A 17,989-nucleotide genomic window follows, 5' to 3' on the forward strand; every position below is an offset into this window, starting at 1 on the left:
CAAAAGGCGGGTGGGCATCTTGTGGGATGGAGTCCTCCGATGGTTCCTCTCACAGGGTCTGAATGAAATGAGTGTTGGCAGTGGCGTAGCGTGGGTTGTCAGCACCAGGGGCAAGGCAAGTAATTTGCGCCCCCTAACCCGTGGATTTGCGCCCCCTAACCCGTAGATTTGCGCCCCCTAACCCTAACCCCCAGATGTTGCGGCCGGTGCGGCCGGCCCCCCTGCACCCCCCACGCTACGCCACTGAGTGTTGGGAGTCCTTGAGTCGAGCTCCACCAATAACAGCAGGCTCCTCCGCCTTCCCTTCCCTGGGCCTAATTTGCTCCCATCTCTGTTGCCAGATTTTTGTGGTCCGCCAGAGCCTGTGTACTTTCCCCTCCCTGGAGGGATAGGTCCGCATGCCACAGCTGATGTCACCTTCTCTTTCCCTGGTCATTCTTCCTGCACCCTGTCCTTGGCTGGCCTCCACACCGATGCCACTCATTTCCGACTAAGCCTGGAGTCCAATGCCACCCACGTGCGTGGCAGTGTCACCACAGATCTCGGCGGCTCCCTGGAGCGCAAGAACTTTTCTGGGGTGCCCTTTTCGCCTGGGCTGTTCAGCACATGGAGCCTCTTCACTTACCCTGACGGCCTCGCAAGCTTCTTGGACCACCAGGAGCATTTCCGTCTCTCCAGCGCCCAAGACATTCCCTTCGCAAACCTCGGCTCCTTGAGGATAATGGGAGCAACTGTGGCCAACGCGTCTCTAGGTAGGTTGGGGTGAATTTTTTTTTGGGGGGGGGGACAAAAGAAGAGTCCTCCTTGCTTTTGTGGGCAAGCATTGATGTTTCTGTAAAGAGTCATGGGGGGTCCCTGCAGCAAGCCCATTCTACCTGGTTTCCTTGGAATTCATGTCAACAGAGATATACGTCTCCTTGGCATATATACGATATATACAATATATACGATATCTTTATTGTCATTGTCCCTTGCGGAACAATGAAATTGAAAAACTACATAAAACTACATAAAAACTACATAAAACATTCAAAACCCCCTAAAATCTCTAAAACCCCATTTTAAAATACACTAAACTACAGAGACCCCTTATGCTGCGTTTAGAACCAGAATTGCATTAGCGTAGAAACTGTTTTTCAGGCAGCTAGTCCTGGCCTTTATAACCCTATACCTTCTTCCAGAAGGCAGAAGCTGAAAGAGATCATTTCCGGGGTGCGTACTATCATGTGCTATCTCTGCCGCTTTCTTATGGCACCTGGCAGCATAGATTTGATCTAAGGTGGAAAGAGTGCACCCAATAATTCTCTCTGCAGTCTTTACAACCCTGGATAGCATTGTTTTTCCCCTGGCTGTGCAGCTCCCAAACCACACGCACAGACCATAAGTTAGTACGCTCTCCACAGTGCAATGGTAGAATGCCATCAACAGGTCCTTTGAGAGATTGTTTTTCCGGAGGATTCTCAGAAAATATAACCTCTGCTGAGCATGATAGTTATCTGCTAGCTGAGCATGATAGTTGGAAAGGTTGCACTGCCTGCAGATCTCCAGGTGCTTCCCTTGCATGTTGCAAGACTGCCAGCTTTTTCTTTCTCTTTTTTTGCATGCACAGAAACCATTTTCCATGCACAGACATCATCACCTCCAACAAGGGGTGGGGCAGTACAACCAAACATGGTGTAGTGGTTAGAGTGTCAGGTTTTGGACCTGGGAGATCAGGGTTCAACTCCCCACTCAGTCATGAAGCTCACTGGGTGACCTTGGAGTCAGCTGCAGCCTCTTAGCCTACCTTGCAGGCTCATTGTAGGGATTGACTGAGGAAGGGGGGGGGTGAACTATGGACTCCTTGGAGAAAAAGGTGGGAGATAAATGAAATAAATAAGCCTTTCTGCTAACTTGCTTGCATAAGAAAGCTGGAGAGTCAGGTGGAGATCACCAACCTGGTGCCCAGAGATAGAATCATAGAATCATAGAATTGGAAGAGACCACAAGGGCCATCGAGTCCAACCCCCTGCCAAGCAGGAAACACCACCAGAGCACTCCTGACATATGGTTGTCAAGCCTCTGCTTAAAGACCTCCAAAGAAGGAGACTCCACCACACTCCTTGGCAGCAAATTCCACTGTCGAACAGCTCTTACTGTCAGGAAGCTCTTCCTAATGTTTAGGTGGAATCTTCTTTCTTGTAGTTTGGATCCATTGCTCCATGTCCGCTTCTCTGGAGCAGCAGAAAACAACCTTTTCCCCTCCCCTATGTGACATCCTTTTATATATTTGAACATGGCTATCATATCACCCCTTAACCTTCTCTTCTCCAGGCTAAACATGCCCAACTCCCTTAGCCGCTCCTCATAAGGCATCGTTTCCAGGCCTTTGACCATTTTGGTTGCCCTCCTCTGGACACATTCCAGTTTGTCAGTGTCCTTCTTGAACTGTGGTGCCCAGAACTGGACACAGTACTCCAGGTGAGGTCTGACCAGAGCAGATCTTGACGCAGTCGCAATTGGACATGTGCCAGTCTCAAAGTGTGACTGACCTGCAGCCCACCCTCTCAATTCCCTCCAAGTCCACCACTGATTGTTTCCAGGAATTGCTGAAGGAGGGCAGGAAAAGGCTACAGAGGCTTTTTGTGCTTTCTCAGAGAATCTGCAAAGAAGGGTGCTCACATTGTTGGGTAAGTTCAGAGGCTGACCTCTTTGCCTTCCCTTCCAGAGTATCGCCTTTCTTTTGACCTACACTTCCCCAGCAGTGGCAACAGCTTGCAGCTGGAAGATGCCATACGCCGCTACCTCAACACCTTCACCATCGGGCTGTGGGTTCGAAGTCAACCTGCTGCTGCTGCCGCTGGCTCCCACAACATGTGCCTGGTCAGCTATGCGCTAAAGTGGAGGCAGCCAGAGTTTGCCCTCTTCCTCCTCTCCCCCTCGGGGCTGGAGTTCCACATCAAGGGGTAAGCAGGAACTCCCTCCACTGGCAATGATGGTTTTAAATGATGCTCTCTTCCCAGATTTTGGTCTTGGATGTGGTTTTGAGGTTTTAAGACATTTTATCTGGGGTTTCTATACTGTGTGTGTATAATGCTATATATTACATATCTCCACAATTCTATGATTCTATGTCCTTTGCTGCCGCTCTAACTTGGGCACCAAAATGTTTCGAGCTGGTGGCGTAGCCCTCTCATCATCCCAGTTGCCAGGAAGCCGCTAAGTTTCTTTGTACTCCAAATGTCCAGTATGTGAGGGGGATAGCTCAGCTGGCAGAGCATGCGACCCTTAATCTCAAGGTTGTAGGTTTGAGCCCCACATTGGGAAAAAGATTTCTGCACTGCAAGGGACCCTCATGGTCCCTTCCAACTCTATGATTCTATTATCCCAGTTGCGTGTCGAGGTCCCCAGGTCCACCCCAATAACTCACACATCACACAGAATTTTTTGTTTAAGATTTTTGGCAATAATTTTGGCCACAACTTTATTAAAATACAAATTTGTGAGTGGTTGCTTAGGCATTGGTTGTGACTATCTGCCCCCACATGGGGGACAGACTGACATTCCGCACGATGTGAAAAGTCAGAAGGGGGGAATACACTTGGGGGTTACGCGGAGCAGGGAACCTGCCCTCACCCCAAATGCAACCAGGAGCTCATTGCTATGGCCCGAGCCCCCTTGACAGAGTGGACAAGCAATAGTTAGCCCCCAATTCCTTTAACGGAATTCCCTTGCAGCAGCAGCATTAGAGGGGCAGGCACAGTCAATCCATGCCCCTCAACCAACCAAACCATAAACCAATGCCTAACCGCAACCTTACAAGTTGTGACGATTTGCTACACAGTAGGCAAAAACCAAACGGCCCCAGCCAATCAGCCAGATGGACCTCTTTGCCTTCCTACCAGGCCCCCGCTCCAAAGCAGACGACCCCATGACAGGCATAGCAAGGTCAAAGCGAACAACCCTATTCTAGGGAGGGTGGGACGGGCAATCCAATGCACAGGTGAAAAGAGGAAGCCCTAGCCTCGTGCAAGGAGTTTTAGTATTTCTGGCTGTCAATCAATAAATGGCAACATTAACTTCTTCCCAACAACAAGGGAAGCCCCAATCGCATCAGTAGCCAACGATCAGTTAGCCCGCCCCCAACTTTGGAGTGTCCTGGCGGCCCCCACCACAACACGTGCTCTCCATGAAGGAGAACACGTTTTCCCTGTATTCTTTGGGTGTGGGAGGGAGTCGTGTGCTTTAAATGTGCTTGATGTGGATGTGGCCTCAGTTAAGGAGAGTTTCATGAATGAGCCACCTACCAAGCAATTTACAGCAATTCCAAAATTATAATTTTTGACCTCGTGACTATAAATGATGTGATCTGAACAAGCCAGGAAGCTGGCATGAAATGTATTCTTTGAAATGCATTTGCTGATTTATCTGCACACATCCCAGCCTGAGCATGGAAAGGTAAAAGTGATCCACGGTGATCCATGCGACGGTCATCTCCAGGCTTGACTACTGTAATTCGCTCTACGTGGGGCTGCCCTTGAAGCTGTCCCAGAAACTCCAGCGGGTACAGAATGCTGCAGCGAGGCTCCTCACGGGGTCTCTGCCATGGGAGCATATTCACCCAGTGCTTTTCCAGCGGCACTGGCTCCCAGTGGAGTACAGGGTCAGATTTAAGGTGCTGGTTTTGACCTTTAAAGCCCTTCACAGCCTAGGACCCTCGTACCTACGTGTCAGGGAACTGACATCTAAAGCGCCGGAGGCGCAAAGGCTCACTGAGGGTGAGAGAGCAGTAGCAGCGGAAGAGGGAACCAGTAGAGGGCGAGCAAGAACTCCAAGGGAAAGTGAGTCGGAGGGATGGCTCAGAGACGCTTCAAGCGAAACCAGTGGGGAGGTCTCAGGACCTCCTATAGGGACACCCACACCTCGACGGAAACTGTCACGCCGAGAGGCCAGACGACGTGTTTCCGTTAAGGAGCTTTTATGTTGGAAACGTTTCCGAAAGCAGCCACTTTCGGATTCTACTAGTGATTGACGCAGCCATGCTGGAGGGGCTCCGTCACAGGCAGAGGTTTGAAAGCCTGATCAAACTCTGAGGGACTTGCATTTTACGCACAAGCAGCTCATCGTCCCATCACAGCAATCCGAAAGTCTCCGAAAGCCAGCTTGTGCAGGGAGAAGCATCATGAGCAATCCAGCCGGAACCGGGGAAGCAGGAGCAGCTGGAGGAGGTCCAAGCCTGGAAGAAAGGTACAGGGCGTTGGAGATCCAGTTGGCGCTGCAAACGGCGAGGCTTGAGGAGAGGAGGGCTCAGGATGCAGAAAAGGGAAAGGAGAAAACCACCCCGCTCGCCAGAAAGGTGCCAGGATTGGTGCAGAAATTCGGGGGGGATCCCAGGAACTATCATGCCTTTAGAACAGAGATGCAATACGCTCTAAACTTGCAGTTTGATGACTTCCCCGATGAGGAATCGCGAGTGGCGTATGTGATTGGCCATCTCGAATCCGGGGCGAAAGATTGGGTTAGACCCCTGATGGCAGCGAATAATGAGATCTTAAAGGACACGAGGAAGTTTTTTCGTGCCATGGACCTGATGTTTTCCAGCGATATTGAGCAGGGGGTGGTGCGAAGGCAGTTAATGGCTTGCCAGCAAGGAAGCAGATCTGTCCGTGAGTACTGGACTGAATTTACCATGTTGATTCACAAATTGGGGTGGGACCTATCGGCGGAGCCCATCCAAATGCTTTTCGAAGAGGGGCTTTCTTCAACCGTCAAAGATGAGCTTTCCCGGGGCCCCAGGGCGGAGTCTATGGACCAGTTAACCAAATCTGCGCTGGCCATAGGAGCGCGCCAGGAGGCGAGGGCTATGGAAAAGCGGGAAGGGAAAGGAGACCGTTGGAGGGAGTTCCGCATTCCAGACATTCCAGAGCCATCTTTCCCGCCGGCAGAGCCGATGGAAGTTGGAACAGCGCGGGCGCGCGCAGTTTCAAATCCCAGTGAAGGGCGGAAAAAGGAGGGAAAGAGCGCCAAGAGATGTTATCTCTGCCAACAGCCAGGGCACTTTGCCAGAGTTTGCCCACAAAGAAAGGAATGGCAAGGGATGGCAGGAGCTGTTGGGGGAAAGGAAGAGGAAGGCAAGGAGCAAGTAAAAGCCAACGCCTGGCTGCCACCGTTGGGGCACAGCAGCCAGGCCAAAGAGCAATGAAAGTGCCCATGCCAGAACCCCCCAGACCCGCTTTAGTGATAGAGGTGTTACTAGAACTGCCAAACGGACACCCACTAAAGGTCAAGGCGCTTTTGGATTCAGGCAGCTCCTGTAATTTCATGAGTAAGGAGTTTGCAGCTGAGCACCAGATACAGACTATCCCTTTAAGTAACCCCTTGCAGGTGACTACGATTGACGGCAGAGAGCTGTTGGGGGGAGAAGTTAGCCAACAGACTGTCCCGATGATAATGAGAGTGGCAAGGCACACCGAACAGATAGCGTTTAATGTGGCCATCCTGGGAGGAGCGCCCATCATTTTGGGGATGAGCTGGCTGGCGCTACACGATCCGCTAGTGGGCTGGCATCAGAGGGTGGTCTCCTTTGGGTCAGCGCATTGCCTAGAACACTGCAAGGAGGGGAAGGTTTCGGGAGGAGACAGAGTCACCCTAGCGGGGATGGAAGTGATGGACAAAGGGAAGGTGCCCCCGCAATACGCAGATCTGAGCAACGTATTCAGCGAAAGGGAAGCAGACAAACTGCCACCGCATAGACCCTTTGACTGTCAAATCAACCTACTCCCAGGGGCCCAACTCCCAGTAGGCAAGCTGTACGCCATGTCAGACAGGGAGATGCAGGAGCTGAGGGAGTTCATTGACAAAAACTTGAAGCGAGGTTTCATCAGAGAGTCCCGAGCGGTGGGGGGCAGCCCAGTGTTCTTTGTGGACAAAAAGAACACAGACAAACCGAGACTGGTGTGTGACTTCAGGGCCCTCAATGCAGTGTCGGAGCCCCTGGCTTTCCCTATGCCCCGAATTGATGACATTTTGACCAGAGTAAGGAAGGGAAAGATTTTTACAAAACTGGACCTGCGGGGGGCGTACAATCTGATACGCATAAGGAAGGGAGATGAATGGAAGACCACCATGTTTACCCCGTTGGGAGCCTTTGAATACCTCGTTATGCCCTTCGGTCTACAAGGGGGCTCCGCGTGTTTTCAAGCTTTTATAAACCACGTTCTGGGACCTTTGCTCTACAAGAATTGTGTGGCCTTTTTAGACGACGTGTTGGTGTATTCGGAAAATGAGGAACAGCATGTGAGGGACGTTCGAGAAGTGTTGGGCAGGCTGCAAGCCAACCAGCTGTGGGTGAAACTGGAGAAGTGCCAGTTTCATACCAAGGAGGTGGAATTCCTGGGGTACCGCTTGTCAGACAAGGGATTGGCCATGGATCCAGGCAAGGTCCAAGCGGTACTGGAATGGAAGACACCGAAGACCAAGAAGGACGTGCAAAGATTCTTGGGATTTGGGAACTTTTATCGGAAGTTCATCAAGAACTTTGCCCACTTGACGGCGCCCATCACCGACTGTCTCAGCAGCAAGAAGAAATTTGTTTGGACGGCAGAGGCGGATCGAGCCTTTGAAGAACTGAAAAGGGCTTTCGCCTCGGAAGAACAACTTCTGCATGTGGATTTACGAAAACCCATGAGAGTGGAAACAGATGCATCCGACCGGGCGGTAGGGGCGGTCCTTCTTCAACCGGGGAGGAGTGCGTCGGAGTGGAGACCGTGTGCCTTCTTCTCGCGGAAGCTGAATAAGTCCGAGAGGAATTACACGGTGTATGACAGGGAACTACTTGCCATTCACGAAGCATTCCGGAGGTGGAGACATTTATTAATTGGGGCACAACACAAGGTGCAAGTGTGCACCGACCACAAAAATTTAGAGTATTGGAGAACAGCTCGAGTGCTCAACCAACGACAAGTGAGATGGGCACAGGAATTCTCCAAATTTAACTTTGAGATTTGTTATGTGCCAGGCCCAGAAAACGTCAGGGCGGACGCGCTCTCACGCAAACCAGAATATTGGGAAGGGGAGGGGGTGATCGAAGAGAGACATGTCATCCCGGAGGACCGCTGGGTGTGTGGGGCGGCGATGGTGGGGCAACGAGAACTGGTGGAGGAAACGGAAAATGATGAATATGCCCAGGATAAGCTCAGAGGTCTCAGGGGGGAGGGCGAGAGCCCCGGAGGTTTTGAGGAAAGAAATGGGGCATTGTATTACAAAGGGGCACTGTATATACCCGAAGGTGAATTGAGGGGGAGAGTACTCAAGCAGTTGCATGATAGCCCCACGGCGGGACATTTTGGGCAACACAAGACCATGTGGTTGGTTACCAGGGAATTTTGGTGGCCTAAGGTGAGGGAAGATGTAAGGGAGTATGTAAGAGGGTGTGACCAATGTCAGCGAGCCAAAGGGGAAAGAAGGGCGCCGGCAGGGTTATTAGAACCTTTACCCACACCAGAACGGCCTTGGGAAGCGATATCAATAGATTTTATGACGGATCTGCCAAGGTCCAAGGGGAAAACAGCCATCATGGTAGTAGTAGACCTGTTAACTAAGATGTGCCACTTTGTAGCATGCTCACATGCAGTCACAGCGGAAGAAACGGCGAAGTTGTTTGTGGAACATATCTTTAGGTTGCACGGGGCTCCCTCGAGGGTGATCTCAGATCGAGGCAAACAATTTACTTCCAGGTTCTGGAGGAAGCTCATGAGCTTGTTACACGTGGAAGTCAATTTTTCAACTGCCCGGCACCCTGAAACCAACGGGCAGGCGGAAAGGGCAAATGGCATTCTTCAACAATATCTTAGGTGTTATGTCAATGACAGAGAGAACGATTGGGTCGAAAAGTTGGCGTTGGCAGAATTTGCCTACAATAATGCGGAGAATGTGTCCACAGGGATGAGTCCCTTTTTGGCTAATTACGGGTGTCACCCCAGGGCATTTCCAGGGGAAGGAGGGGAGAGATGGAGCGTCCCAGCGGCTGAACATTTTGTAGAAGAGATGGAAGCCATCCATCAGCAGCTCCAGCTCAACTTAGAAAGGGCTAAGGCACAATATAAGAAGCAGGCAGACAAGAACAGAAGGGAAGGTGAAACCATAAGGGTGGGGGATCAAGTGTGGTTGTCAACCCAAGGGTTGCCGTTCAAAGGGGGTTGTAAGAAACTGAGGCCCAGAAGATTGGGACCCTTTGAGGTGATTCAGCAGGTCAACCCGGTAGCTTTCAAACTCCGATTACCCAATCACATGAAATTGCACCCAGTGTTCCACAGGTCGTTACTGTCACCATACAGGGGAGGAGGTGAAGGGGAGCACGTCAGGGGACCAGCCTTGGAAGAGAGGGAACGCCGCAACCATGTAGCGGAAATCCTCGATTCCAGGTGGAAGGGAAATCAGGTGGAGTATTTAGTGGCGTGGGAAGGGGAACCGGAGTCAGAAAACACCTGGGTAAGTGCGCAGGAAGTCAATGACGAGGTTTTAACAGAAACGTTCCATCAAAGGTTCCCGAGGAAACCTCAGCCGATAGCAAGGTTTAGGAGGGAGTATTTCGGCACCACCGATGAGGAAGAGGAAATGGAAGGGTTCGCGGAGTCGGAGTTGGAAGAGGGAGTGGACTCTGATGACGAAGAGTACCTAGAGAGTAGGAACAGCAACAAGTGGAAGGAAGTGTTCGCGACGTCGGAAGATGAGGGAGGTTCTTTCAAGGGTTTTACCTCCTCACCGCCAGTAGGAGAGGAGACGGGAGGGGGTGAAGGGGGCCCTGGAGGGGAGGTGGATGTCAGGGAACTGACATCTAAAGCGCCGGAGGCGCAAAGGCTCACTGAGGGTGAGAGAGCAGTAGCAGCGGAAGAGGGAACCAGTAGAGGGCGAGCAAGAACTCCAAGGGAAAGTGAGTCGGAGGGATGGCTCAGAGACGCTTCAAGCGAAACCAGTGGGGAGGTCTCAGGACCTCCTATAGGGACACCCACACCTCGACGGAAACTGTCACGCCGAGAGGCCAGACGACGTGTTTCCGTTAAGGAGCTTTTATGTTGGAAACGTTTCCGAAAGCAGCCACTTTCGGATTCTACTAGTGATTGACGCAGCCATGCTGGAGGGGCTCCGTCACAGGCAGAGGTTTGAAAGCCTGATCAAACTCTGAGGGACTTGCATTTTACGCACAAGCAGCTCATCGTCCCATCACACTACGGGACCGCCTCTCCCAGTATGCCCCACGGAGAGCCTCAAGGTCCATAAGTAGCAACACCCTAGTGGTCCCGGGCCCTAAGGAAGTTAGATTGCCTTCAACCAGAGCCAGGGCCTTTTCAACTCTGGCTCTGGTCTGGTGGAACGCTTGCCTCATGAGACCAGGGCCCTGCAGGATCTGATTTCTTTCCGCAGGGCCTGTAAGACTGAGTTGTTCCGCCTGGCCTTTGGCTTGGAGCCAATCTGATTCCCTCCCTCTCTTTCTTTTTTCTTTTCCTTCTCCTCCTGCAATGAGGCTACATTTTAATATTTTAATGTTTCAGTATTTTAATGCTGTATTTTAATTTTGTTTTTACGTTGTAATCATTCAACTTGTTTTTATTATTGCTTGTAAGCTGCTCTGAGCCCGGCCTTGGCTGGGGAGGGCGGGGTATAAATAAAAATTATTATTATTTGTAAATTGAGTCCCCTGCTGTTATGGGAAAGCACACCTTGGTTTAAGAATGCTTTGGTTTAAGAACGGACTTCTGGGAGAAATTTATTTATGGGAGAAATTATGGAAATATGATATTAAATTCATGGCATGTTATACAATAAGAGAAAATTTTATGAAAATGGTGTACCAATGGTACTTAACTCCGGTAAAATTGGCTAAAATTTACAAACTAAAATCGAATACCTGTTGGAGATGTAAAAAAGAAATAGGAACAATGTTTCACATGTGGGAATGCCGACCTATTAAACAATTCTGGAATGAAATCTATGAAGAACTCAAAATGATGTTTAAAATATCTTTCAGTAAAAAACCGGAGGCATTCCTTTTAGGTTTAATTACAAATGATATCCCCGAAAATCAAAGGAAAGTATTCCTTTATGCAACAACAGCTGCCAGGATGCTTATAGCTAAAAACTGGAAAGGCAGAAAAATTCCATCAGTGAAAGATTGGCAAATTACATTTTGTGAATACATAAATCTGGCAAGACTCACAGCTTACATAAGGGGACAATTGGACCAGAAATTATTAAAAGAATGGGGTTGTGCTAAAGAGTATATGAAAAAACATTGCTCTGGAGTAAGTATATTGGTATGTAATGAATGATGCTTTACAGGGTTAAAGAAAAAGAAAAATGGTGTAAAAAAAAGTACAAAGGTGGAAGTAATCTAATTAGACACAACAATACAGTAAGAGTAAATTTTTTGAGGTCTTAGAACAAAGGAAGGAAGTCAATTTGTGTTTATGTACGTAATGATATGGTTTTTTTCTGTAGATGTGTGCTTTTTCGTTTTGTTTTGTTTTGTTTAGTTTTGTTTCCATTGTTTTTCCCCCCCCTTTTCTTTTCTGTTTTTTTTTGTATGTTCTGGGTTTTTTTGTTTGTATAGTATTATTTTGGATTCAATGTTTGTAATTTTTGTTATGATTCTGCATTGAAAATAAAAAAACAAACATTATTATTATCATTATTATCATTATTATCATTATTATTATTATTATTAAAAGGAGAACCCAGATAGCTCAGTTGTTAGAGCATGAGACTCTTAATCTTAGGGTTGTGGGTTTGAGCCCCATAATGGGCAAAATATTCCTGCACTGCAGAGGGTTGGTCTAGCTGACCCTTGCTGTCCATTCCACTTCTGTGGTTCTATCACTTCTTCCCGGTTTCTCGTTGCAGGTCAGTGATGTTCAGCGGCACCCAGGGCTCCCTTCTGGATGGATCCTGGCACCATGTGGCCGTCTCGGTTTCCAGCGCTCCTGGCTACCCGTCCTTCAAGGTCTTCGTGGATGGATTTCTCTGGGAGCCCCACTTCGCTGAGAGTAGCAGCTTCCTGAGGAAGGGGCTCTCCCTTGGGGGGAAGCTGATAATTGGACAGCTGGAGGTGGGCAGCAGAGGTAAGTCCCTCCTTTGCTCAGAGGCTGTAGGCTTGCCCTGTGGCTGTAGTATAGAAACCCCATATAAAATGTCATAAAACCTCAAAACCACATCCAGGACCAAAATCTGGGAAGAGAGCATCATTTAAAACCATCATTGCAAGTGGAGGGACCTCCTGCTTAGCCCTTGATGTGGAACTCCAGCCCCGAGGGGGAGAGGAGGAAGAGGGCAAACTCTGGCTGCCTCCACTTCAGCGCATAGCTGACCAGGCACATCTTGCGGGAGCTCGTGGCAGCAGCGGCAGCAGGTTGACCTTGAACCCACAGCCTGATGGCGAAGTTGTTAAGGTAGTGGTGAATGGCATCTTCCAACTGCAGGCCGCTGCCACCACTGGGGAAGTGTAGATCAAAAGATCCCCCCTCAACGGGTGGGCCCATAACAAAGACTTGGGGGAAAGCCGTAGCCCCTCCATCTCTCACCTCCATGCCCCCACATCACTGGTCCTCATCTCTGGGCAATAAGGGGCTCTTACCACATCCCTGGGACGCAGGTGGCGCTGTGGGTTAAAGCCTCAGCGCCTAGGACTTGCTGATCGAAAGGTCGACGGTTCGAATCCCTGCTGCGGGGTGCGCTCCCGCTGCTCAGTCCCAGCGCCTGCCAACCTAGCAGTTCGAAAGCACCTCCGGGTGCAAGTAGATAAATAGGGACCGCTTACCAGCGGGAAGGTAAACGGCATTTCCGTGTGCAGCTCTGGCTCGCCAGAGCAGCGATGTCACGCTGGCCACGTGACCCGGAAGTGTCTCCGGACAGCGCTGGCCCCTGGCCTCTTGAGTGAGATGGGCGCACAACCCCAGAGTCTGGCAAGACTGGCCCGTACGGGCAGGGGTACCTTTACCTTTACCTTTACCACATCCCTGCATGTTGGGGCTGCATTGTAGGGACCAGCCTCTTTGTGGGTGACCTGAGTGAAGTCAACCTGTGGGACCGAGCCTTGCCCGAGGTTTCCATAAAGCAGCTGGCAGCCTCAAGGACTCGGTGGAAGTTCCCTGGGAACGTGGTGACCTGGAGCACACTGGTAGCAAAGAAGCCTTCCTCTGTGCAAATCAGCACTGCAAGCCAAGACCCAGGTAAGTGGGCTGGTGCAGCCAGATATATAAGCTAATCGCCAAATGGCACCTTAAACCTAAGTTACAGTCGCCGCAATGGAATGTCTAGGCACCAACTCCCCCCCCCCCCATGAATATTGTTTTCGTTGTTATCATTTCTATACCGCTTTATATTTTAAAGGAAAAATCTCAAAGCGGTTGACAACACATTAAAACATCCCATCAAACAATTCAGAATAAAGCAAATTCAAGCACCTAGGGAAATATTTCAGAACCTTTCAGTGACATTTAGCTTTCCCCATACTTGTCGACCAACTTAATTAAAAGAGCTGCTCCATAGCAGAAGTAAATCTAGGAAGCCAGTGTGCTGTAGTGGTTAGAGTGTCAAAACAGGACCTTGGGAGAACAGGGTTCAGATCCCCAGCCAGCCAGCCATGAAGCTCATTGAGTAACCTTGGAGTCAGTCGCAGCCTCTTAACCTACCTCACAGGGTTGTTGTAGGCAATGACTGAGGAGGGAGTGAACCATGGAGTCCTTGGAGGAAAAGGTGGGCTATAAATGCAATAAATAAGCTCTTCTACCTACCTGCTTGGGACGGGGGTGGCGCTGTGGTCTAAACCACCGAGCCTAGGGCTTGCCGATCAGAAGGTTGGCGGTTCGAAACCCTGCGACAGGGTGAGCTCCTGTTGTTTGGTTCCAGCTTCTGCCCACCTAGCAATTCGAAAGCACATCAAAGTTCAAGTAGATAAATAGGTACCACTCTAGCAGGAAGGTAAATGGCGTTTCTGTGCGCTGCTCTGGTTTTGCCAGAAGTGGCTTAGTCATGCTGGCCACATGACCCAGAAAAACTGTCTGCAGACAAACGCCAGCTCCCTTCGCCTATAGAGCGAGATGAGCGCACAACCCCAGAGTCGTCCACGACTGGACCTAACTGTCAGGGTATCTTTACCTTTACCTACCTGCTTAAGAAAGAAGGGCCAGCCAGATGGAGAGGTAGTTGCCAACCTGGCATCCAGAGATTGCCACATGGTCACAACTGGACCTGTGCCAGTCACAAAACGTGCTTGGCGCCTGGCGAATTTAAAACACTGGATGAAGCCCAGGAACAAAGGGTGGGTGAGGGCAGGCAGCAGCTTGGGCTACTAAGGGGACAGTGTGATGTTACCATGTGACCTTCATCTCGGGTTGTGGGAAGCAGCTTTTAGCTCCTGTGTGACATGGGCTCCGGATTGAGAGGAGATATGAAAGCTATCTTCAAATATCTCAAGGGCAGTCACATGGAAGGTGGAGCAAGCTTTGTTTTCCCCCGCTCCGGAGGGTAGGGCTCAAAGCAATGGCTTCAAGTTACAAGAAAGGAGATTCCGACTAAACATTCTGTCATAAGAGGTGCTCAACAGTGGAATGGACTTCATTTGAAGGTGGTAGACTTTCTTGAATGTTTTTAAGCAGAGGTTGGATGCTTGAGTTGAGATACCTACATTGCAGGGGGTTGGGCTCGATGACCCTCGGTCTTCCAACTCTATGATTCTGTGATTCTGTTATTCACCACAGGCACCGCCTTCATGTGGTTTGGGTTCCTTCGGCTCAGAGGTAAACAGTCAGCCCTGTGCACCGATCCAGAGCAGTCCCTGGTCTATACTGAGCTTGCGCTAGACCAGCGCCTCAAATGTGCTTTCTGGGCACTGCAGCCAAATGGTCGACTCCGCAACATTGCAGACCCTTCTTCCTGCCTTCAGGTAAATGGAACTAGCACTCCCTCTCCTGAATGACGTCAGGGGATAAACTCTTTGATAGTGGTGGAGTGAGGGGTGCAGGAGGAATCAGCCACCCTGTTTGTTTGTTTGTTTGCATTCTATGACTGCTTTTAATCTCAGTCATCTCTTTCCAGTCTCTCAAATCTACAGGGTAAAAGCTTTTTTTTATGATATTGGTTAATTTGAAGTGGTTGCTAGATCACAGCAACTCCTTTCCCAGTTTTTATTTATGTTCTTACTAAATTTTTCTTAAGTCACAGTAGAACACACAAAGAGTCTCTGTTTTCACATCACTGAATCGTTCCAACAAAGCAATATGTTGTAGGCAATAAGGGGTCACCCAGACTGCTTTTGATTCACACCCCTTAAAGCAGCTTAAATTTATACAAGCTTCTTTTTAGGAGCTGATTGGTTCTCTCTCGCACACACACACATTTATTTCCCCTCTGCTCCTGAGAAAAATGAATAGGAAGACAAGCAGGGGGCAGGGTCCTTTGCAGGGGGTACCAACACCCCAAATGCTTTAGGGAAAGAAATGCAAGACTCCGGGAGTACTAGCTTGATAGTGCTTCAAAACAACCTGCTCTGGGATAGTTCAGGGTCATGGTTTTGAGCCCCATGGTGGGCCAAATAATCTTGCAAAACAGAACATTGGAATACAGTGGTACCTTGGTTCTCGAACGGCTTATTTGTTGAACAAATCGGCTCCCAAATGCTGCAAACCCGGCAGTGGCGTAGCGTGGGTTGTCAGCACCCGGGGCAAGGCAAGTAATTTGCGCCTCCCTAACCCGTGGATTTGCGCCCCCTAACCCGTGGATTTGCGCCCCCTAACCCGTGGATTTGTGCCCCCTAACCCCCAGATGTTGCGCCCGGTGCGGCCGGCCCCCCCCCCGCACCCCCCACGCTACGCCACTGAAACCCGGAAGTAAATGTTCTGGTTTGTGAACGTTTTAAAGGAAGTCAACTGCAGCTTCCGCTTGGGGGAAGGAAGCTCCTGCAGCCAATCAGAAGCCGCGCCTTGGTTTTCGAATGGTTTCAGGAGTTGAACAGACTTTCAGAACGGATTAAGTTCAACAACCAAGGTACCACTACTGATGAGCCTTGTGGTCCCTGCCAGCTCCACATTCTATGATTCTATGTACCTTTTGGGGGAAAAACCCCACTGGCTCTTCTGCTTATTTTCCAGCATGAACCTGAGGAGACGGACGGGGCAGCAGGAGATTCCTCACCCTGATGCTGGTGGGGGCCTCTTGGCTAAGTCCTGGGGTGTTGCTCGTGCATTTCAAAAAACCACCAATTAATTAATTACATTGATATACCCGGCTTCATCCGAAGATCTCAGGGCAGTTCAAAAGATTAAAGAACAGGATAAAAGCACAAATAAATTGTTTGAACAGAAACAAAACAAAACAAAAACAGCCTTTAAAACACATTTAAAAGGCTGTAGAATATTAATCAGCCCACAATGTTATTTTTAGAAAGGTGAAGACTCACTACACAGATATACATAAAAGGTCAGTGTTGTTGTTTTAAATGGAACACAATGTTTTAAAAATGCAACAGCCCATTGAGTGCAGACTCGCTGACCAACCGTTTGACTTGGTGGCAGGTAGCCTCAGTGGCGAAGGCAGTCTCTCTTCCCCTCACACCAGCTGTATACCCACCATACTTCATTTAAAACACCCCCGTTCCAAAAGGGTGCTGGGAATTGTAGCTTTGTGAGGGCTGAGCTACAGTTCCCAAGATTATTTAAAGGAAGGAGATGAGCATCAGGGATATGGCACACATGCAGCCACCAGCACTGCCGGTTTGAAACCAGCTTGGAACAGAATCCACCGCCCTGCATTTCCCAGCTCTAGAAATGGCATTTTTGTGTGAGGGCTGCTATTTTATTTTAGGTGTTCCTTGTCCCTTTCACAGAAAAACTACTTGCTTAGGAGTCATGAGAGTTAAATAGATTTAAGTCTGTAGTTTCGGGGTGACATCTCAAGGCAGTTTTTAAATGTTTGATTGTTTTGCTGTGTTTTTATATTCTGTTGGAAGTTGCCCAGAGTAGCTGGACAACCCAATCTGATGGGCGGTGTAAAAATGATAAAATTATTACTAAATTATTATTACAAAGAAAGGAGCTCTAATTCCTGTGGGGTATCTCTGTGTGAGTTCTTGTGCCAGCTTGCCGATGAGCTCAGTTGTTTGTGGGTTTTCCCCCTTCAATAATTAGTTTTCAGTTACAATAATCCAATGGTAGCCTCATTATAACAATGCCAAGTTATAATACAATTATGAACCCCAGTCATTCAGATGCCAAATTATATCATTTCGGAGGCCTCCCATGTGCTAGAATTGATGGTTTGATGATTTACTTTGTTTCTGCGTTCCAAAATCTTATTGATCTCAATTCCATTCCATTCAAAATAACACTCCCTTATACAACAACTGCAATATTAACGGCATCCATTCATCTTGACACATTAAATGATTTACAAATCTGTAGGTGAAGCACTCAAACTATATCCTTATTCCTTCTGTGTGTGACAATTATTCTGTCCATTGTGTTGCTTCCTGTCCGGTTAGCTCAGTTATTAAAAGTGTGATGCTAATAAAACCAAGATTATGGGTTTGATCCCCATATAGGTTCATATTCCTGCATTGCAGGGAGTTGGACTAGATGATCCAATGGGTCCCTTCCAATTCTGTGATTCATGCAGGCTTCTCCCCTGTTCTCTGTGCAGGTGGCACCAGACGGAGTCTCCTTGTTGAGCAGTTCAGACTGTTCCACGGACACCAAGAGCTCCTTTCGCCTCTTACCGGACCAGCGGCTGCAGAATCTGCACTTGGGGTTCTGCGTGTTTCAAGGAGTCATTCACACCAAGCTCTACCTGGGGAAGTGCACCCCACAGGCGTTGTACTTTGTGCTGGATCGGGGTCCGTTTTTTAAAAAGTATACTTGCCCCTCCCTTCCTCTAAGGAGCTCAGGGCAGCAGACATGACTCCTCCCTCCCCTTTCACATTTTATCTTCACCACAACCCTGCATGGTAGGAGGCTTGGGTGAG

General features: G+C 49.2%; 1 protein-coding gene across 1 annotated transcript in view; it reads left to right on the plus strand.

The window, feature by feature from the left end:
* The window catches only part of LOC309358081 (uncharacterized protein), a 46,684-nt gene that overhangs the window by 10,355 nt on the left and 18,340 nt on the right, over positions 1-17,989 (plus strand). Inside the window, exons 9-14 of the mRNA XM_081890823.1 lie at positions 342-752; positions 2,708-2,945; positions 11,878-12,095; positions 13,014-13,202; positions 14,733-14,917; positions 17,668-17,860. Coding sequence (XP_081746949.1) covers positions 342-752; positions 2,708-2,945; positions 11,878-12,095; positions 13,014-13,202; positions 14,733-14,917; positions 17,668-17,860 — 1,434 coding nt within the window. The remainder of the gene's footprint in view (positions 1-341; positions 753-2,707; positions 2,946-11,877; positions 12,096-13,013; positions 13,203-14,732; positions 14,918-17,667; positions 17,861-17,989) is intronic.

The sequence above is a fragment of the Podarcis melisellensis genome (assembly GCF_964234715.1).
Source record: "Podarcis melisellensis genome assembly, chromosome: 15".
NCBI classification, from domain to species: Eukaryota; Metazoa; Chordata; class Lepidosauria; order Squamata; family Lacertidae; genus Podarcis; species Podarcis melisellensis.